Source organism: Cladophialophora psammophila, assembly GCF_000585535.1.
Source record: "Cladophialophora psammophila CBS 110553 chromosome Unknown aczJe-supercont1.39, whole genome shotgun sequence".
Taxonomy (NCBI): domain Eukaryota; kingdom Fungi; phylum Ascomycota; class Eurotiomycetes; order Chaetothyriales; family Herpotrichiellaceae; genus Cladophialophora; species Cladophialophora psammophila.
The window spans coordinates 61,088-81,314 of record NW_006912960.1 but is presented as its reverse complement, the minus strand read 5'-3'; the positions used below and the strand labels follow the sequence as shown (position 1 = coordinate 81,314).

At 51.7% G+C, this 20,227-nt stretch overlaps 10 protein-coding genes across 10 annotated transcripts; 5 read left to right on the top strand and 5 right to left on the bottom strand.

Moving 5' to 3' along the window:
• Positions 1–206: 206 nt before the first annotated feature.
• Positions 207–1,876, top strand: A1O5_12913 (uncharacterized protein; the record flags this gene model as incomplete). Its single annotated transcript, XM_007753482.1, has 3 exons — positions 207–325; positions 382–509; positions 579–1,876. The coding sequence occupies 3 exons, from the start codon at positions 207–209 to the stop codon at positions 1,874–1,876; spliced, it is 1,545 nt and encodes a 514-aa protein (XP_007751672.1).
• A 960-nt stretch (positions 1,877–2,836) lies between these two features.
• A1O5_12912 (uncharacterized protein) lies at positions 2,837–3,873 on the bottom strand (the record flags this gene model as incomplete). The annotated part of the gene is made up of 3 exons (XM_007753481.1): positions 2,837–2,903; positions 2,980–3,358; positions 3,435–3,873. 3 exons carry the CDS (start codon positions 3,871–3,873, stop codon positions 2,837–2,839), a joined length of 885 nt encoding a protein of 294 aa, XP_007751671.1.
• Positions 3,874–4,384: 511 nt separating this feature from the next.
• A1O5_12911 (uncharacterized protein) lies at positions 4,385–6,117 on the top strand (the record flags this gene model as incomplete). Its single annotated transcript, XM_007753480.1, has 5 exons — positions 4,385–5,041; positions 5,100–5,192; positions 5,247–5,398; positions 5,467–5,898; positions 5,955–6,117. The coding sequence occupies 5 exons, from the start codon at positions 4,385–4,387 to the stop codon at positions 6,115–6,117; spliced, it is 1,497 nt and encodes a 498-aa protein (XP_007751670.1).
• Positions 6,118–7,029: 912 nt separating this feature from the next.
• Positions 7,030–7,354, bottom strand: A1O5_12910 (uncharacterized protein; the record flags this gene model as incomplete). Its single annotated transcript, XM_007753479.1, has 1 exon — positions 7,030–7,354. A coding segment is annotated over one exon (193 nt), but the record flags the coding sequence as incomplete, so codon positions are not given.
• A 2,738-nt stretch (positions 7,355–10,092) lies between these two features.
• A1O5_12909 (uncharacterized protein) lies at positions 10,093–10,653 on the bottom strand (the record flags this gene model as incomplete). The annotated part of the gene is made up of 2 exons (XM_007753478.1): positions 10,093–10,223; positions 10,278–10,653. The coding sequence occupies 2 exons, from the start codon at positions 10,651–10,653 to the stop codon at positions 10,093–10,095; spliced, it is 507 nt and encodes a 168-aa protein (XP_007751668.1).
• A 472-nt stretch (positions 10,654–11,125) lies between these two features.
• On the bottom strand, positions 11,126–11,853 carry A1O5_12908 (uncharacterized protein; the record flags this gene model as incomplete). The annotated part of the gene is made up of 2 exons (XM_007753477.1): positions 11,126–11,394; positions 11,481–11,853. The coding sequence occupies 2 exons, from the start codon at positions 11,851–11,853 to the stop codon at positions 11,126–11,128; spliced, it is 642 nt and encodes a 213-aa protein (XP_007751667.1).
• A 296-nt stretch (positions 11,854–12,149) lies between these two features.
• On the top strand, positions 12,150–13,887 carry A1O5_12907 (uncharacterized protein; the record flags this gene model as incomplete). Its single annotated transcript, XM_007753476.1, has 3 exons — positions 12,150–13,099; positions 13,176–13,632; positions 13,720–13,887. The coding sequence occupies 3 exons, from the start codon at positions 12,150–12,152 to the stop codon at positions 13,885–13,887; spliced, it is 1,575 nt and encodes a 524-aa protein (XP_007751666.1).
• Positions 13,888–14,464: 577 nt separating this feature from the next.
• Positions 14,465–15,703, top strand: A1O5_12906 (uncharacterized protein; the record flags this gene model as incomplete). Its single annotated transcript, XM_007753475.1, has 5 exons — positions 14,465–14,528; positions 14,595–14,692; positions 14,774–14,805; positions 14,869–15,017; positions 15,087–15,703. The coding sequence occupies 5 exons, from the start codon at positions 14,465–14,467 to the stop codon at positions 15,701–15,703; spliced, it is 960 nt and encodes a 319-aa protein (XP_007751665.1).
• A 1,071-nt stretch (positions 15,704–16,774) lies between these two features.
• A1O5_12905 (uncharacterized protein) lies at positions 16,775–17,767 on the bottom strand (the record flags this gene model as incomplete). Its single annotated transcript, XM_007753474.1, has 1 exon — positions 16,775–17,767. The coding sequence occupies one exon, from the start codon at positions 17,765–17,767 to the stop codon at positions 16,775–16,777; it is 993 nt and encodes a 330-aa protein (XP_007751664.1).
• Positions 17,768–18,546: 779 nt separating this feature from the next.
• Positions 18,547–19,470, top strand: A1O5_12904 (uncharacterized protein; the record flags this gene model as incomplete). Its single annotated transcript, XM_007753473.1, has 3 exons — positions 18,547–18,913; positions 18,997–19,119; positions 19,196–19,470. 3 exons carry the CDS (start codon positions 18,547–18,549, stop codon positions 19,468–19,470), a joined length of 765 nt encoding a protein of 254 aa, XP_007751663.1.
• Between the last annotated feature and the right edge of the window lie 757 nt (positions 19,471–20,227).

Below are 20,227 nucleotides of genomic sequence, written 5' to 3'. Positions count from 1 at the left end.
CTTCGACAACCCGCAGATTGAGTCCCGAGATAATCGAGACAGGAAGAGTCTCCGGGATCCCTTACCCCGTGGGGTCCCGGGGAGTTGTATTCTCCAGGGTCAGGGCATAAATAAAACTGGCTCTAGAAAGACTGCCTACTCTTCCCTCCTCGATCGCATGTCTGAAGAGCCTGCTGCTCTGCACGGATCTCCCTTCACCTGACTACATGGACACTTCCGACAAGCAACAGATGCCTGGGGCGTCGGTTCACTCCACCACCGTCGAGGATGTGACTAAACATGACGCGCACGAGGCGGCCGAGCGTGGACATGTGGCGACAGACGAGTAAGACGACGATAGATGATGGTCTCTGCATGCAGACAGCTGACCATAACCCATAGCTGGGGAAATCCACTTGTCGAGTTCGACGCGGCGACAGAGAAGCGTCTCCGCCGCAAGATCGACATGTTTGTCATGCCCACTGTGTGCCTACTATATCTATTTTGCTTCATTGATCGTGCCAACATCGGTATGTCTACTATCCACATGTGCGAACAAAACAGTCCGCCAGCCCATGAACTCATCACTCATTCTGTAGGAAATGCCAAAATTGTGGGATTTGAAAAGGATCTCGGTCTGCATGGCTACGACTACAATCGTGTCTTGACCCTTTTCTATATCTCATACATTGTCTTCGAGATTCCCTGCAATCTCGTGTGCAAGTGGATCGGGCCGGGCTGGTTCCTTCCTGCATCGACGACGGGATTCGGTGTCTTGACACTGGCCATGGCCTTTATCAACGACATCTCCGCGGCGTACGCCGTTCGATTCCTCCTGGGGATCTTCGAGGCTGGAATGTTGCCGGGCATCGCCTACTACCTGTCTCGATGGTATCGTCGCGATGAGCTGACCTTCCGCTTGTCGCTCTACATGGTCATGACCCCGCTGGCCGGCGCTTTCGGAGGCTTACTGGCCTCGGCAATTTTGACACTGGATCACTTTGGAAGTCTCCATCGCTGGCGGATGATTTTCGGAATTGAAGGCATTATTACCCTATGCCTAGGCTTAATTGCCTTCCTGACAGTCACGGATCGCCCCGCCACCGCTCGTTGGTTGACTCAAGACGAAAGGGACTTGGCCATTGCTCGCATCAAGTCCGAACGCATGGCCAGCACAGAAGTCCTCGACCGTTTTGACCGCGCCAAAATATACAAAGGCATCTATTCACCAGTCACTCTTACCGTCGGCATGGTGTTTTTGCTCGCTGGCGTCAGCAGTCAAGGACTGGCTGTCTTCCTCCCGACCATTGTGAAGACTATCTATCCCAAGAACAGCGTCGTGAGCCAGCAACTCCATACGGTGCCGCCGTACGTTGTAGGTGCCTTTACCGCCATGTTCATCCCATACCTCAGCTATAAGCTCAACACTCGGCAAATTTTCTTTATCATCAGCGCTCCCCCCATGATGATCGGCTACGCCATGTTCGTGGGCACTCAAGTTACTGATCCTTATGCTCGCTACGGTGCCACGTTCCTGATTACAGCAGGAATTTTTGTTTATGGCACTATGGTCAATGCGCAAGTGTCTGCCAACGTCATCTCCGATACTGCTCGCGCGGCGGCCATCGGTGCCAACACCATGCTCGGCAACATCGGCGGCCTGATCTCCATGTGGTCATATTTACCCTTTGATACGCCAGACTTCCGTATCGGAAATGGCCTCAATTTGGCAACAACCAGCTTGATATTTCTGCTGTCGGTCGGCCTCTTGCTGTGGATGCGTGCTGACAACAAGAAACGAGAGAAACGGGATGCACAAAGCCTCTTGGCCGGCATGAGCCTGCTCGAAATTCAAGACCTCGAATGGAAGCATCCTTATTTCAAGTGGAGACCCTAGGCTTCACGAGGTATCGTTGGTTGCGGGACGCGTTCGAATATGTGTAAAACCCTCAGGGGGCGGAAACCATTGACGGAAGATACATTTAAATATGGATGTGAGACGGCATGCTCTGCCCGTACCAGCCGTCTTCGGCCAAGAAACCAATGTCAGGTTTCCCCCATTCTTGTTCTTCATTCATTAGTTTTAAGCTTCTTCATTACTTTTTCGCCTACCTACCGTGACTGTTGACTATAGCGTGGACTCCCGGTCTAGGTAACCACTCACCGCGCAGACATTCGGACTGTGGCCGGCGATTTCCTCTTCTCTGTCCATGTCGTGGGAACCTCGCAATGGCGAAACTTTGTTTCATTTGGACTCATTTCCTTTGAATGGCGTCATTCAGGTTCTCATCCGTCTCACGGTCAAGGTTATCTCTAGCACACCATTTTTTTTTTTAAAAAAAAAAATAATTACGACGGACATCCTGCATGCAACTGGTACGTTCACGCCGGTACGAGAGGATCACAGGAAGAAAGACCTGACCTGGTTCATGGATGAAACCGGCCGTGCTGGTATTCCAGACGCCCAAGCCTCACCAGATATATTCAGCATTGGTTGCGCTTTACCTACAGGGGTAAATGACTAACATTCGGCTCCGCGGGAATGTTGGCAAGTTCTAACAACAGACACTGCAACCCTTTTGATCCTGGAGATCGATAACAAGCTTTCCCATGACCTTACCGGACTTTATTCTGTCCGATGCTGTGTTGATGTTGGTAAGCTCAATAATTTCTACCTCTGGCACTACCTTGCCTTGGGCACAGAGCTCCAGGGCCAATCGCATATCTGCTTTGGTCCCCGTCTCGTTAGAGCGAACCACCAAGTTCTTTTTCAAAATGGGCCTTAACGACATGCTGTTTTTGCGACCGATTCAGCACCCAAATCCTCCATTAAGACGTCAAGGAACCCCGGGAGAACTTACTGCGCATTTCCAATTCCAACCGCCATAATTTGTGCTCCGAAGCTTGCGTATTGTCCAGCTGTACTGAAAAACAGAAAAAAAAAAAACGATCTCTGTCAGCTATGGTCGCAGTCCACTTGCACCTGGAAGCAGCACTTACTCATAAGACGACTGATGAGGACTCAGAACCAGAATATAGTCTGCACCACCGTCTGTCTGAGCGACCACGGTCTCCACCAAGTCCTCTCGACCGAAGTCGACAAAAGCATCAGCGCCTATCTTTTTGCAGAATGTTTCTTTTTCAGCCCCGTTTCCGTCAATCGCCAGCACCTTCAAATCCATGGCCTTGGCATACTTGATGCCTAGGTGACCCAGACCACCGGCAGCACCGACTATAATGCACCATTTTGACGGCTGTGGTTTCATCAGCCACAGCGAGGTATGGACGGTGACGCCAGCGCAGAGGATGGGACAGACACTAGGCAAAGCGATTTTGGCGGGGATTGGGATCAGCTGGGAAGTTGGGAAGGAGACATATCCTGGACAATTTGTCAGATGGCCTCTTCATTGCGGGAAGGGAACTTGGGTTCTCACCCCCTGCCAAAACGGACGTACTCTGAAATGTTCCATCTCGATGAGACCCAGTGACTTGCTGATTGAAACAGTGGTTCTCTTCACCGTGCATACACGCGTCACAGGCGCCACAAACATGACTTCTCCGGGCAATTCCAACCACGTCCCCAATCGTGAACCCATCCATGCCTACCGTGCCCATGGCGACAATGGTTCCAACACCCTCGTGGCCTCCGATCAATGGCCGAATCGGGACCTTTGGCGCCGGGCCACCACCATCTCGTACATATACATCTCCGTGGCACACACCGGTGTATGCCAGCTGGACAAGAGCCTCTTTTGGTCCCGGGTGCGAAATCCGAGTCCTTGTCACTGTGTATGGATCACCGTAGCCACCGGTCAAGACCGCCGCAGGAGCTGTATCTGGCAGCGAGGCCAAGCCTTGCCTCAAATCACAACTGCCACTAAACTCCCTCGTCATACTAAGTAATATCTAGAATAATGGCAAGCGCATAAAATGAACGAGCTCACAGCCGAGGTCTTTCTACGAGAACAGACTCCGTCTGGTCTTTCTTCGCTCTCAGATGATCATGACGTTCACAAACTTCACAAGTCTGGCAGCATCAACATTGCTGATCCTCCATCTCGCGATCCGCTCGCCGGGTATATAATGGCACTCTGCCTCCTGCATGATTTCCGATAAGACCTCTGATGTCTCCTCGTCTTCGAGCTGTAGGGCGGAGCTACTTGGGATGCCATCGAGGCCGGAAGATTGAACCCGAGATAGCCGGTGGGGCGAGGCTGCTGCAGAGTTCCGGTGAAGTCCTCTGTCTGCAATTATGGTATCCGTGGCTTCTCGGCCTTTTGTAAGACGCGACGGTTGCGTTGCGCAGAAGATCATTGCTTGGGTATTTCAGCGATTTCTCCTCGTCCATGAGCCTAAGACTACTGTGCAAACAAACCGAAAAGGTGAGGGTCATTCAGTCTCAAAGATGCTGTCGACAGCAAAATTACAGCCGCATCTTAGCGATCACCCTTACCTTATCGGTATCGTCGGGCTTAGCATAGGTTTGCTCGTGCTCCAGATTGTTCAATACTTGAGGAATCCTCTGAGACACATTCCTGGCCCGTGGCTGGCGAGAATCTCTCGTCTGCCTCTGTTTGTTCAGTCTTTCACCGGCACGCGAGTTGGTTGGATCATCGAACAGCATAAGCACTATGGACCTGTCATTCGCATTGCCCCCAACAAAGTCTGTGTGGCCTCAAGCGAAGGAGTGAAAGCCATCTACAGCAACAAGGCCATCAAATCATCTGCGTACGAGGGGTTTAAGTATCACGACGTGAAAATGTGCATCGGTCTGCGCGACGTTAAGTCAGCTCACACCCGTCGGAAGGGCCTGTTGCCAGCATTTTCGCACCAGAATTTGATGGAAATGGAGCCCGTCATTAGATTCCACTTGGAGAGGTTCCTCAAATGGCTGGAGAAATTTGATCACACGAGAGAGTACGTTGATTGCTTCAAGTGGTTTCGGTACTTGACATTCGACGTCGTGGCCGATATTGCTTTTGGCCAGCAGATTGGCATGCTGGTTCAAGAAGACGACAACTTCATCCGGCACGTCGAGTACAGAAACAAACGGAATGGTCTAGTGAGACTATTTGGACCGTCCAGACCGGGATTTTTTTTGGCTGATGTTGCGGAACCAGGCCGGACCTTTCCCGTTCATAATTCCACTCCTGAAGATTTTGAACCCGGAGACCGCAAGAAACTGGATCAATGCTGATGACGAAATCGCTAAGGTGGGTAACACAGTGGAAAGTGGTGTCGCCTCTTCGCTGACAAAACCTGGATAGTATGCCATTCGGGCACGGGATGGCTGGTCTCGAGCAGAAAAGGACCATCGACCCAGAGTCGACATTCTCGCTCGCCTAGAGGAGGCTGCCGTGAAGAATCCGAAGGAGGCGCTGTCACCGGAGGAAATCATCGCAGAGATGATGGAAATCCTGTAAGTTGAACTCTCGAGCATCCGACGCCTCGAACTTGGACAAGTTAACAGTGGCTGTCTTTCTTCAGCAATGCAGGCTCGGATACCACGGCCAATACCGCCATGTTCGCATCTTACGAACTCGCAACCCGGCCAGATGTCCAGCAAAAGCTCTACGACGAGCTTTTGGAGGCTTTCCCTGATGACTCGGAGCCGTTGACGTTTGCAAAACTATCTCAACTACCGTTCCTCGACGGCGCCTGCCGGGAAGCGCTGCGAATCCATGCTCCCATTCCGTCATACTTGGAGCGACTCGCTCCCGAGGGTGGCCTGTCTATCGAAGGCACCTTCATACCAGAGGGCACCATCGTTGGTATGCAGGCTTATACAAACCACCGGGATCCCAGCGTCTACCCCGACCCTTTCAGATTCTGGCCCGAGCGATGGTTCAATCCTTCGGCCGAGATGAAACTGAATTTCCTCCCCTTTTCTGCTGGACCGCGCTCTTGCATTGGTTTGAAGTAAGTGTTTGTCTTTGGTGCAATCACACGGTTGGAGAAGCTGACACAACCCACAGCCTTGGAAACATGCAGCTCCGAATTCACCTAGGCCATATTTTCCGCATGTACGAGGCCGTCTGCGCGCCCCAGACCACGCCCGAAGCCATGTCCCACGTTGAATTCTTCACTATTCGGCCCAAAAATGGCAAGTGTGATTTGTATTTCCGCAAAAGAAAATGAGTGGTCTTGACAGATATGCAATTGCCCGGGTTGATTCTCTTAGAGCAGATCGAGTGTCTGGCTTGGAGAGACGTGGGTTCAATCATAAAATCCGTTGAGGAGCCTGCGAGATAGAGACCAAGGGGCAATATAGACAGGAAGGTCAACACAGCAAATCTCGCCATAAGGGTCTCTTTCTCGAACGCCCAAGACAAGCTCCAGTTAGGTTGGTTCTACCAACGAATAATCAACCCTGTCAATCAAGAAACACCTCGTAGCATACCGCATTCTAACGCGTCCTCCCTTCCGCGGGAGAGTTCCCTAAACTGTTAGAGGGGTGCAACCCGGGCGGGGGGTGAGCATCTCATCTGTCTTTATGCATTCTTCAACAACGCTACATCGTCCTCGGCGTCCTCATCTGTTCCTTTTTTGCTGTCTTCACCTATCTCCTCGCGCTCCCTGTTGCCCCCGTTGACATAACGATGGAACACATTGCATCCCTGCCTAAAAAATATTCGGGGACCCGTAGAATAGCCGGCGCGTCGCAAGCCCGCTGAGCTCCGCATGGTGGTGGTCAATTCGGCGGAAGAAGGAGAAAACGACCATAGCAATGGTGAATGGCTCTGGGAGCGACGGGTCCGATAATTAGAAGGAAAGAGAACAGCACTTTCTTCATGTCCTACAGGGTGATGACGGCGAGGGATATCTACGATGAAGATATACACTCGAGATGGAGACGTATATAACGGCGAGGTTGATTTAACCTGTCCTGAATACGGAAAGGCGTGTGGGCAGAGTGCGCCAATTTGCGCCAGCAGCCAACTCGTCGACCGTATACCCATGAAACTCGCCGTGGAGCCCGGAATGAAGCGACACTAAGAATCCTCGATGGGCCCCTCTTTTCGATGTAAGCCGCTCTTACGCGTCAGGCTCCAGCCTCTGGAATTCCCGAATCATCCAGTCAAAGGCGTTGTCATATTCGAACACTTGCTGGTCGAAAACATCGTTGAATATCTTCCGGAGGTATCGATAGTCCACCCGATCTTCGTCGCGCAAGTTGTGCACTTAATTCATGTAAACGGAGAACACGGTTGGTAGACCAGCGTGAAGTTTATTCACACCGGCCGCCCACTTCATCTCGAAAACAAGCTGATATTTGGGCCAGCTTCGCCTTGAGGCTTTGCCAGGGCAGTCTTCCACGGATAAAACACCCCAGCATGTAGCCAAATACCTCCAAGTCATCGCACTGGGATTGTGCTGCGAGAACAAGCCAGCCGACCTTCTTGCGTGTTTAGACGGTTGAAGCGTCACCCCAAATGCCCGTTGATGCTCGCATATCTACACAAATCCAATACTTTAGGAGGACGTGCTGTCATATGAGGAGTAGGGGCACTGCTTGAGCTCCACCGGTCGGGATGAGTCAATGAGAATCAGTTACCACAATATTGGACTAAATCTTTTAAGCTCGGCCCAAGCAGCTCGAACACCAAAATCGCGAAGTCATCTTTGTTGGCCATACCAATAAACCGACGAAAGGTAACGGGGCAGCACTAATTCTGGTGTTGGTCGCTTCCAGGTCCGGGACCGCCTCGTCCTTCATATTGAGAGACGACGTCGCGAGATTCATCTGAAAATGTCACTTTCCAGTTGGATGCTCGATGATCTAGATGTGATGGGCTCGGGCATTGAGGATCGAGAAACCCCAGGTTGATGCCGCGCTCACATTTTCGATGAGGCTTTTCGCACTTCTGGCAAGTCGGCAATCCTTCATCGTATTTTATATGACGTGCGCGACAGGTAAGACAGCCGCTCCTTACTCGAACCGTTTTAGATCTTGTTGACTGGACATTGTCTGACTTTGATCGCAGAGGAGCCTCAGGTTCAGGCGCACTCCGTGAGAGGAGGCTGTATTGGGTGATTTGGAGATGATTGACCTTTTCGGCCTCTTCGAGGTCAATTGTTGGCAACGGTCGGCTCTCGTCGCGTTTCGCGGGTGCTCATGCGTCCAGGGACTTGTCCGCTACCCTGCCACAACCACCAACCATGAAAATGACTTGGTGAGGTACATATGATGCAATTGCCTCGTAACAACATAGGCTACTGCCTCTTCTCATCGTCCCTACCACCAGCGAACCCCTGCAATTTATTTGTAGGCTGTTTTGGCCGTGCTCAAAATAAGCCTTGATCAAAGGCATCCGATCCGGTTCATCCAGAATCGATGCTTGCGTTTTCGCCCAACCGGCCTCATTCTGTAAAGGAGGGACTAGCTCTAAATTCCTCCTGAGGGTCCTCAACGCGAGGATACACCTACAACTCGGAGAGATTGCATGCATCCTGATCACTCGCAGTATAGTCCTTGAGCACGGGCTTGTTCAGGACTTTCGGCGGCGGCGGGCATGGGACATATACTTGACTCAGCCTTGCATTCGTCATGGTTCGTGGACCAGGCAATCTACTCCTTGCTGAACTCACGTCTCTCCTGATTGTAAGCGTCCCGTTCGAGGAACGCCGAAATCTTGTCTAGATTGACTATGCCAGAGGATAGGAAGGATACAGGAAAGATTTGTGGCGCGAGTAACTTTAGGAGCTGATGGGCACAGTTGAGACTGTCGATGATGATGATACATTGCTCGGGTCGCTTGGCTTCTGTTGCGCAACAGCTCTCGGATTTCCTATCTAAGTAACCTGGCTTTGTGCCGACTTTACTCTGCTGAATCTGTTGCAATCAAATTCTTCAACAGTTGTAACCACTCAACAGTTTCCTAGTTTAGGCGGTTACTGTCTGGTGTAGTTGGCCTCTTCGCTGAGCTAAGCGATAATTGGCTTTTGCTGAAGCGAAGATGCATCCCATTATCTCGGATTAACCTATCTCAAACAAGTTTTATATCCTCCACATTAGCCCTGGCCTTATCGAATAGATCTCCGCTCATTAAACCATGAAGATACACATCTCCACGAAGCACATATTGCTCGTTGTGACGAATTCCACACTCACAGACCGCGAATGGGAAAGGACATTGACGGAATGCACAGATTCTGTCACCTTTCTTAGCATAAAGTGACACCCATCCAATGTACCCGCCTTCCGTTACGCAAAAGTTCCGACCGGAGAGCTTGTTGTGCACCTCAGTGAAGAGCTCGAGATGCTCAGCAGGAGCTAAACAACATCCGCGGACCGGACGGAGTTGCCTATTGAGAGCGGGTGTGATTACTCGGCCGAGCATTCGATCATCGTCGTATTCCCGTCTAGGGAGTAGTTAGATAGTTTAACCCAAGGAGAGAGATGGCCAGGCGCTACTCACAAGACACCTCGGAGGTACCAGATATCTCCCGCGCTCACATTTTCTTCAAAGTAGTCCTGCGCGACGCACTGGATTGTTCCGTCGGCAAGCTTTGGCGCTAAATCGGCAGGGAATGACTATTAACAATCAACGTTGGAAGAGGACATAATTCTTGGGTGTTGGCCAATCTCACTTTTTTCAAGTTCTCAACCACAGGCAGCAGGTCCTGAAAAGTCCATCGTAATTTTGGGTTCTTTCTTATTACGTCAAAGCCACTGTCTCCTGGGCCACAGCCGACGTCAATGACATGCGCATCGGGTCTCTCGTCCCAAGGGTAGTCGTTTAGAAGCGCCGGTCGAGTCGTTCTCTGCAACGTCGTCAGATAAGCTGGACTAAAAGAAAGACACAGTTTATACGTGTGAGTGTGTCTGTGTCTTGGGTTCGAGTCCTACATTCAACCACGGAAGCACACCGTTGATGACTTTCATCGCCATATCTGAATGCTCCGGCTGGCCCATATACTCGAAAAAAGTCTCTCCGTGCTCTGCGACGGTGAAACAAAATGGCGCCGTGTTTTCTGAGAAGGAATCTTTGGTGGACGGCTCCATCATGTCCTTCAAAAGCCCTGCTGAGCTCATAAGGGATTCATGTGATCTATCGTTTTTCTCATCAATCAGAGATTCTATCACCTAGTCTATCAGCGGAGTTGATATGCTTACAACAAAGAGAGGAACCGAGCCGAGCTGCCGGATTTATTTAGATTCTTGCTGTGCTTCGTATTCTTGAACATGTCTGGCGATGTCTCCTGGTAAATGAAATCGGTTGCGAGGGTACGAATGACTCGGCCTAGACAGTAGATTGAGCGACCCCGATTTTAAGTCCGACGGTGGACTCACTCACCGAGTTTGTGCTCGTTCACGGACAGTCTTTCAGCCAGCTTGTCGAGGCTGGCACTTCCCCCTAGCTCTTCTATCGCATCCGTAATGCCTAGTGAGACAGCCACGTTGAGCGCACTGGTCCTCGCCGGCCGCAGTCCCAGTTCGAGCAGCTTGACGTGACTTGGGGTGACTGCAGCCTCCAGAGCACGTAGATCGACACGGATCTTTTCAATGGCCTCGAATGCCGTCCAAGGTATTAGATGCTCTGGGTTGTCGAATGCTGAAGACGCTCCCGCATCCCAGATTTGAGGCGTCCCCAGATGATGTTGTTCGACTTCATGTTCCAGTCTCGTAACATTGTCTTGCAAAGCTTTCAACAGATTCTGGAGAAAGGACATGTTCACTACCCGGGACACTCAACTTTCAGAGTATTGAAGTTTTTGGGATTGCCGTACGCTTTAATTCTGGAAGTTCCGGATGACTATGATCTCTCTCTAACCTTCGGATACTGCGGAAACTGTGTTTTCCCGCGACCCGCGGTAAGTAACCACTATGTGGGGTAAGTCAACTGCAAAATATCCTTTGTCACGGCACTCGACAAAAGTTCAAAGACAAGAAAGGCGTTTCCAGTCATTCGAGATTTGAATTGCAGCATCCCCTATGGATTTGAACATGTTCAATGTACAGACAATGAACACAATTATGCCATCTTCCGTGACTCCATTGCTAGTACTTACAGTAATCGAATCTATATTCCATTTGGATATGCCGTGCTGCTGGCTCGGAAGGTGTAGTAGTATCATTCCATGTCCTGCCAAAGCTGTGTGCTCGTTCTACGCGTTTTAAACCACATGCGGCCACTAAACCGACTCAGTGCTCCGAAATGTGAACATCTCGAAGGATCTCGCCCTGTGCTTTCATCTCGGACAGCATCCGGTCGTACAGGTCCTTGTCCAACCCTACCTCCTCACAGTTTGCTGACCATTTGAGCACCACAACGGCATGTCTCGAATCGTCGTCCTGGAGGCCGAAGAGAACAGGATGACACCCCAGTTTGTCCCGGTACGCAGACAAAACGCGCTCCAGGGGGTTGCCGACTTCCTCGGGGCTGTCGTGCCCATTCAGTTGGACTTCGATGACTGTTCACAACGCGATGTTAGAGCAGGACGAGGGTATGGTTTTTGTTTGGTTTCTTTTTCTCTTCGCGCCAAAGTTGTCCACTTACGGTGCAGCCGGCCAGCAGTCAGAAAGTCCGGGCCCACTCTATCGCATTTGACGTAGAATGCTGCCGCCGGTTGGGCCAACGTTGGGAACACCTCGTTGATCAACATCTGCATGCTAGGCTCGAATCCTGGCGCGGTCACCAGTCCATCATGGTGGCCGCGAGAGCGCCAGACGACAAACACGTAGACCTCCTGAGAATCCTCGCGGACGATCGGGAAGATCTTCTGTGCCAAAGCAGAGCCCTCTGACGTTTCCGTCTTGGGAAAGTGGCTTGCGAAGTCGCAGAACTTGGTCATTGAAGTCGCGGTAAGATCTTTTTGGCCCTCTTTGGCTTGGAGCAGGAGCACTTCGCACAAGACCTCGGTGAACGACATTTCGGCAGATTGTAAGGGTAAGCCTTACCCTCCCCCAAGCACGGAGGTGAGCGGTAAAGTACTCAGGAGATCCGGGGTGACCCTCGTGTGGAGGCATAGAGGCCTTCCAGACTTTACCTCCTTGGACGGGCGGGGGAGGGCAGAGGCAGCCTAGTGGGGAAAAAGGAGAAGGGAGGTGGGCTCTGGGGTGCCTTGAAATAATGCCATCGGACGACTAAAGTATATCCAGCAGCGAAGTAACTTCCTCTACGAATAACCTCTAGCATCATCTTCGTGAGTCACTTCAAGAGCCGGAAATGGCAGGGCTTTCATTCTCTGACCAGCTGAAGGCGCGGATGGATGTGGCTGAATGGCCACACGTTTGCCCCCGCCAGATCTACCTGTTGATCCCGGTGGTCTTCTTGCTCGCCGTCTTCGTCTATCGTGCAGTCTTTCACCCACTTGCCAGAATCCCGGGACCAACCCTGGCCGCCGTGACTGGGAACTGGAGAAACTACCACTATTTCGCCGGCACATGGCACAAGGACATTCTCGACCTTCACCGACGCTACGGGCGTGTAGTGCGCATTGCTCCCAACGAAGTGTCGGTAGTGGACGCCGCCGCCCTGAAGCAGCTGTACGGCCACGGCACCAGCGCGATCAAGACTTCCTGGTACGATGTCTGGACCATCCCCGGGGCCGGACCTGCGTTCTTTGCCGTGACCAACCCCCATTTACACGGCAAGCTTCGCAAGAGAGTCAGCGCTGCGTACTCGATGTCGGCTATCTTGCGATACGAGCAGTACATTCAGTCCTGCTTGGACCTATGCATGTGGAAGTTCAAGACTTTTGCCGACGAGGGCCGAGTTGAGGACCTGGCCGAGTGGCTTACCGCTCTAGCCTTCGACATCGTGGGGGAAATCGCCTATGGGAAGAAATTCGGCCATCTGAAGACCGGTAAGGACGTCTTCAACATGCGTGGCTCCATCGCGAAGGCCTTTTACTTGATGGCCAACAGCGGCCACTTCTGGGGTCAACTGTTTCCCATCAACAATTCCCTGATTCAAAGCATGGCCACCATGCTGGGGGGCAAAAATCCATTGGTGGAGATGCAGAGGTATGCCGAAGGTCGAGTCAACGCCCGCAAGCAGGGCAAAGACGAGGTCGGTCGCGAAGACATGCTGGCTCATTTTGTGAGGATGAAGTCGTTGGATGGAACAGGTCTCGCCGACCAGGGAGAGGTCCTGGTGGAAGCCATGAACATCATGTAAGTTTGGATTGGTTTTGCACTCGAGGAGCAAGTTGAGATTCGCTCGTCCCGGACTGACTTTACATTTTTCCAGTGGAGCGGGTGCCGATACCACGTCCGTCGGCATGTCTGCTTGCCTGTACTACCTCGGGATGCATCCCGACGCCTACAACCGCCTTCAGGCAGACGTCAACAAGTTCTACGAGTCCGAAAACTTAAGCGCCCCGATCACCTACCATCAAACCCAGCAGATCCCCTTTCTGAAGGCGGTGGTGATGGAGTCGCTGAGGCTCTTCCCATCCATTATGTATCAGCTCCTGCGCATCTCGCCCGGGATCGTCATCGACAAGAAATACATTCCTGCCGGCTACGACATTGGGATTAGTCCGATGGCTCAGAACAGGGACCAGGCCGTGTACGGGCCGGATGCCAACGAATTTCGGCCAGAGCGGTGGTTACAATCGGACGAGATTGTCGCCACATATGAGAGATACAACATGACCTTCGGTGGAAATGGCCCTCGGACGTGTGTGGGCAAAAACATTGCACTGGTAAGTCCACCCACAACCACTTCGGACGACTGATTCTTTCCCACGGTGGCGCGTCGTGAGGCTGACGTACAAAATCCCCTTTTTTAGGTCGAAATTCACAAGCTCGTTGCGCAGCTCCTCTACAACTTCGACTTTGAGTTGGTGGATAAGGAGCATCCCTGGCATGTCTTCACCTTTTGGTTTGCCCACACGTCGAAAATGAACGTCCGCTTGAGCGTGCGCCCTGGAAGGAAGATAGAACAGCCCTCTGATTAACTCTGCCTTTGATTTACCTCTTTGCCGAGGACAATATGCTGTTCAAGGGGGTGAGGTGACGGAAAGAGAAACGCGGTTCGTGGCTCATGAAAATCCACGGGCTCCTTTTCAATGTAAACACATGAGATAGCTCGGATTCGAAATGGTCTAGTAGAAGCTGTGATTGACCTGTATGTGTGCACTCTGGATTCGGTCTCTAGGCGGGGCCTTTGATTGATCTGAATCTTTACGAGACCTGACTCTCAGCCACTTTCTATAAATGATGGTGCTGCTACAAAGCAGCAGATGATCCGATGTCCTCGTAATTCAAAGCCCAAAACATGTGGGGTAGCAGACTGGATTTACCGTGACCTTTTTTCCACAGGCTCCTACCAGCTCCTTTTCTTCTCCACCCGAACGGAGTTCCCCTTGTTAGCTGCGACCAAACCATTCACTGAAGGTTGGCATCCTCGGGCGCTTCTTTAACTCGATTTTCCGCTGCTCTGGGGTTGCGCTTTTCCCTGCTCCGAGAGATTTTTTATCCGCTTTCTAGATTTTTCCAATTGGGAGCCTCGTATCTTGCAGGAGCCCGGACAGGATGCCTCAGATTCAGACCACATTGCTGGAGAAGCTCGACCTTGTTGCGGTCGCTTTTTCTGTGAGTATGTTATGTATCCGAGGAGGTCCCAGTATGCTGCATCAAACAGGATCACTGACAGCTTTCTCAGTTGGCGTAGTCTTGTGGGCCGGCCTGACGGGACCTTTCAGAGGTGGATCAGGACCACAAAGCTACAAACAATGGTTGATCACTGCCCTTGTCCGCAAAGTAGGTGGCTGTTGGGGCCCATTTTCCACTATAATCTCCATGCAGGGGAATTATCTTAGGCTAACAGACAGTGATGCGTAGCTGACGACGAGGTTGAGCAGGAACCAGATGCAGTACGTAGTCTCTCAACGGCTATAGTACACCCTTGGGACCCAATCCATTAATTGAGCACACAGGTCGATCGGGAAGCCTTTCAGCCAGACATACCAAGAGTGGTGTAAGACGAACAAAGCGGACCCTGCTATCGTGACCTTGCCTTCTGGTTGTAAGGGTCTCTGGATCGGTGACCATGTCAAGGCGGATTACGTCTTCATTTTCTTCCACGGTGAGAGAAATCTTTTCTTTGTCCTCCTTTCTTTCCTTGTCGACGCTCGTGAGGACTAACGCTTTGTAGCCGGTGGATTCTCCTTCGATGGAGATGTGATGCATTTCGAGTACGGCAGAGCGGTCATGGAAGAACTGGCTAAAGACAACATTTCCTCGGCTTTCTTCTTCCTCGAGTACACCATGGTCCCATATGCCACCTACCCGACGCAGCTCATTGAGGCGATCGAGGCAGTCAACCACGTCCTGTCAAGTGGACGCGCACCCTCCGAGATCGTACTGATGGGCGATTCGGCCGGCGCCAATCTCTGCCTGGGGATCCTATCTCACACGGCGCATCCGAGTCCTCGACTGCCACCCCTACAACTCTCTGCTCCTTTCAAAGCGGCTGTTCTGATCTCTCCATGGATACAATTCTCACCGCGCCAGGCCTCCACCAAGCAAAACCAGTACAAGGATTTCCTCACCGCATCGAACAGCACACGGTGGGGAATCGACTACCTGGCCGGCGTGAAGTCTGACTACTATGCCGAGGCTTTCAACACCCCCTCGAACTGGTGGTCGGGGGTCAAAGTCAGTTATGTGATTGCCACCGCCGGCGCTGATGAGGTCTTGGTCGATTCGATCAGTGAGTGGGCGGACAGGTTCAAGGTCAGTCAGTCAGTCAGGACCTTCAGCAGTGCCTAATTTCGTGTTGCATTTCCCTCCTTGATCAAACATTAGAATGTTCTTCTGACAAGCTCTGTGGTTTCGGCTCAGGCCTCAAACCCAGGCAGGTTCTTATTTGTCATTGGACGAAACGAAATCCATACCGCCCCGGTGATGGCTCCGGGCATGGGCCTATCCAACGAAACTGGTGAGGTAATTCATAGATGGTTGAAGGAGCACCTGAGTGTGTGAAATAGCAAAGGTCTGCTCACATCAAATGACGAACGATGCTACTGCAGGTGAAAGTAGTATCAAAAGTGGAGACAAGATGACGGTCCCATACCGTGTGAATTTGTCTATTGTTCAACCTCGGGAACGGACGTGTCCCTCATGGGTTTCGAAAAGCCTGAGTAAATGTATTTCTTTTCGTTCTGAAGCTTTCCAGAAGAGCCAGTGTCAATATTTGGTAGCCTGTTTTTGCGCTCCAACATTGTGGCGTCGATTAGTAGAGCGAGAAATATAGGGAAAGAAATGACATCGAATCACGACAACGACTTTCATTGGCGGGAAATAGATGAATTCCTCGTGAAGTTTCATATTTGCTCAGTACAGGCTGGCGACTAGATCCTTTAACGCCGCTATAAAGTCTTCACTGCTCTATGAGCTCTGCTCTCCCAACAGCCCAGCTCCAGTGGTTCGTGCACAGATGCTATCTAGCTGGCACCGCCCTACGTTTCAATCACTCATACTGCCCTGAGAAGTGTCCATGGTTCATCGATGGTAGTATAGAGACGAAACGGGATCAGTCTGTACCGTCCAGGCGTTGATTGATCCCATATCATCTAGTGAGATCTAGCTGAATCTTTCATACAGCAATGAGTGAGAGTGTATGTGAGGGAAAATCTACGAGAGAATGCAATATCCTTGGAAACTTAATGATCAAGTACTAAGCTGTCAGCTAAAAAGGTCGTTTGAGCTTTTCCTAATATTGTAAATAGAGGCTATATCTGGTGATGAAACTAGTGGCCCCACCAAAATACGAGCGTCAGCTGCGTGAAAGAACTTGACGATCCACGCTCCCCTAAACGTCTTGACTCATACTGGTATGTTTTAAAAATCCAACGTCGGAACGAACCAATCATCCGCAACATGAAGGCGCACCCGGTGTAGGTCATTGGCCCGGATAGTCTTTTCATCCTCGATGTATTTCTCGATATCTCGTGAGGCATCGAGGTATCGTCCAGACATGAAGTCGAGCTTACCACTGGCCAATACCGTCACCAGGCCGGCCGCCATCTGAGGGGTGTCCCAGGTGACGCCGTCAAAGGCCTTGACAACCGTCTCTGCCGACTTGTCTTCGTTGGGCACGCCCTCGATCACGTAGCTCCCGGGATTAGATTTACCTTGGACCTTGTCCCGGAAGTCGGTGAAAAACCGCGTCTCCACGCGGCCCGGGTTGTACGCAAAGGCCTTGATGTTGTAATCTTTGAAGTTCTCATGGTGCAGGATCTCCGCTAGCCGAATCATGCCTAGCTTGCCCATGGTGTAGCTGCCTAGGCGGATGTTGCTGTGAGCCCCGGCGCTCGAGGTGAAGATGATGACGCCACTCTTCTGCCGCTGCATGATGGGCAGGGCAAAGCGGGCGAAGTTGAACGCGCCCTGCAGAGAGACAGCAACCGTATCCCACCAGATATCCGGGTCACATTCGACGGTGTGCAGCCACTGGGGCGGCCGGCCGGCGTTCATCAGCACTACGTCGACACTGCCGAACTCTTGGTCGACTTCCTTAATGAACTTATTTACAGCATCGCTGTCTTTGACGTCGAAGCCGGCTACCTTAGTCTTAATTTCGGGTTTGATGTCCTTGCACAACTTGGCCGTCTCCTCGACTTCCTCCAGCTCCAGGGCCACCAGGCTGATCGACTTGGCCGAGGCGTAGGTCAGGAACTCAGCGCAAGCCCGACCAACACCTCGTCCGGCACCGGCGCAGACAATATTTTTGCCTTGGAGCGACGCCGCAAGTTCCTTGTTTACACGAGGGTCCGTCGCGAAGTAGCAGTCGTGCTTGTCACCTAGAAACCGAGTTTGAGCTTTGTTGGTCATGGTTGCTTAAAGGGATGTTCTTCTTCTGGGGCAGGGTAAAATCTAACAGGAGCGAGTTAATCGATCAATGCTTTCGGAGCGACAAAATGTGAACGTCGACTATAAATGGGCCCAAGATGCCTAGGGGTCGGCTACCACTCACCAGTCGTCGAACTCGCTGCCTGTTAGAGATACTAGTGAAGATGTCTGCCCCTTGTGGGGTAGTCAACTCGTAAGTGCTCTACCGGACACTTCCGATAGCACGCAGAAAGGGCGAAGCCTGGAAGTTTCCCACTCGTCCCCACACGAAGTTAATGTGAAGTTCCCCCACCTTTGAGCTTGCCATTCTCCGCCCACTCCTCACGCCTACCTTACAGTAGAAAGAAACTAATGCACCATGTATCCCTTGAAGTTCGAAGCCATTCTCTATCGATGGTTAACAGCGGGTTAACACCTTGACTGGTCACGCTCTTGTCTCTAAATCTAGTCGCTAACTGTTGGACGAACTTTCTAGTCTCCCAGCCGCTAACAAACACTGTAGTAGAAAAGATCTTACCACTGCTGATCACTTACGTGAAAAGGACCCCTTTATGTCCCTTCCATGTAGGTCCTCTTTGAGCTAGAGATCTTGTTCAGAGATCTTGTTCACTACCGAGGGCGGGAAAAGACTTTTCTAGTTCAAGGAGGGGCCTATAGCCATTATCTGTCAAAGTCTTGAGCCTGGCTGGAGGTATTCTACAGTCTTTCCCCCACTGTATTTGCCCACTCACCACGGAACCTTTAATACACACCACGATGAAATGGCCACTACCAAGCCCTGGGTGATCATTGTCGGTGCAGGATCATCCGGTCTGCTACTCGCATTGATGCTAGGCAAACAAGGCGTGCCGGTGCTGGTGTTGGAGCTAGGTGAGACCATTGACAGCCGGCCTCGAGCGACTCATTATGCCTCGCCGGCGGTGCGGGAACTCCGGCGTGCGTGTGTGGCGGATGATGCTCTTCGCAGGGGGTTCGTGCCAGATGGCGTCTGCTGGAGGAAGCTGGACGGCACCGTGCTGGCTGGCCTGAGCAACGATGTCTTTCCTAAGGACGACCCAGACCTGATGATATGCCTGCCCCTGGACAAGCTTGGTGAGCTCCTATTGGAGCACAACGACGCGGTACCATGTATGCGCATCGCCTACAACACCAAAGTCCTCAATGTCACCCAGGATGCCGACAGCCCATGAAATTTCAGACCTTCCTTCCAGGGCACCCCACCCCAGAATCCAAAGCGTACGAGATTCTCAACATCAGCCCAAACCGGGTTCACCAGCGACTGGCCGAGCGGATGCGGGTCGGCCGAATCTTGGTGGCCGCGGACGCTGCCCATCGTAAGTCCGAGACAAAGCTGCCCCTGTGACCGTCACAGAGAGACAGAGAGCAGACTGACTAACTTCATCCAAACAGTGTGCAATCCATTCGGAGGCATGGGTCTGACCGGAGGCATCGCGGATATTGGCAGTCTGTATGATTGCCTAATTGGCATCTACCATGGCAAGGCCGACGACAGCATCTTGGACAAGTACGATGAAGCCAGACGCCGCATATACAACCAGGTCACCCATCCGGTGTCCAGTGCCAACATCGTCCGGCTCTTCGGCCAGGACCCGGACACGGCGGTGGAGACAGACGAATTCTTGAAGATATGCAAGAAGGCAGAAGAGGACCCCGAATTCTCCTGACAAATGCAAGGCATGATGAGTGCTCTTGTTCATGACTGTACTCAGTATTACACTAAATAGTAAACAGCGATGGCGAGCGAGGGGAAGGGACGCTAACCATTCTGAACGCGACCCCTGTTCATGTGCAACACGTATGCCATACCTGTTCAGCACAGGATCTTGTATAGAAAGCACATTCTGCTCCTTGTTCGATATGTTGTCGTTTTCACATAAAGTCAGAGAGCGGATGAACCCTATCCTACGGCTATTGGACATGTCCTCTAGTTGACAGATAGGCGACGGTAGCTTCAAACTATAACCACGTGATTTCAATTCCAATACACCCCCGGCCGGCCCACTCGACTACAGTAGGTAGATTCCCCCATCTTACTTGCCATTCTGTCGAGTTATTATCGATCAAATTCGGTTGCGCTAGTCTATGGACGATTTTGAAGCTACACTCTACTGGCGTTCTAACCATTTGCAGCCCTCACCCTTGCCTGAAATCCCTCCCTTAAACCTTACGGAGATGGGTGGAAGGGGCTCTCGCGCTCAGAACAGTCGCAGCCATGGTCTTGTGGAAGCGACAGCTTGGAGTTGCTAAGGAAAGAGCGGGGAATAGAGTCTCTTTGCGTTCAGACCCATCTGTCTCGAAGGTAGTGTGTTATGGGTTGAAGTCTATGTGTCTATGTGGGGTCATGAAGCGGTCTGGAATCTTGAAGCTTGGCGAGCTGTGGAATACCAACCCCAGATTCACCGCGCACCGCGCCCCCCCCCC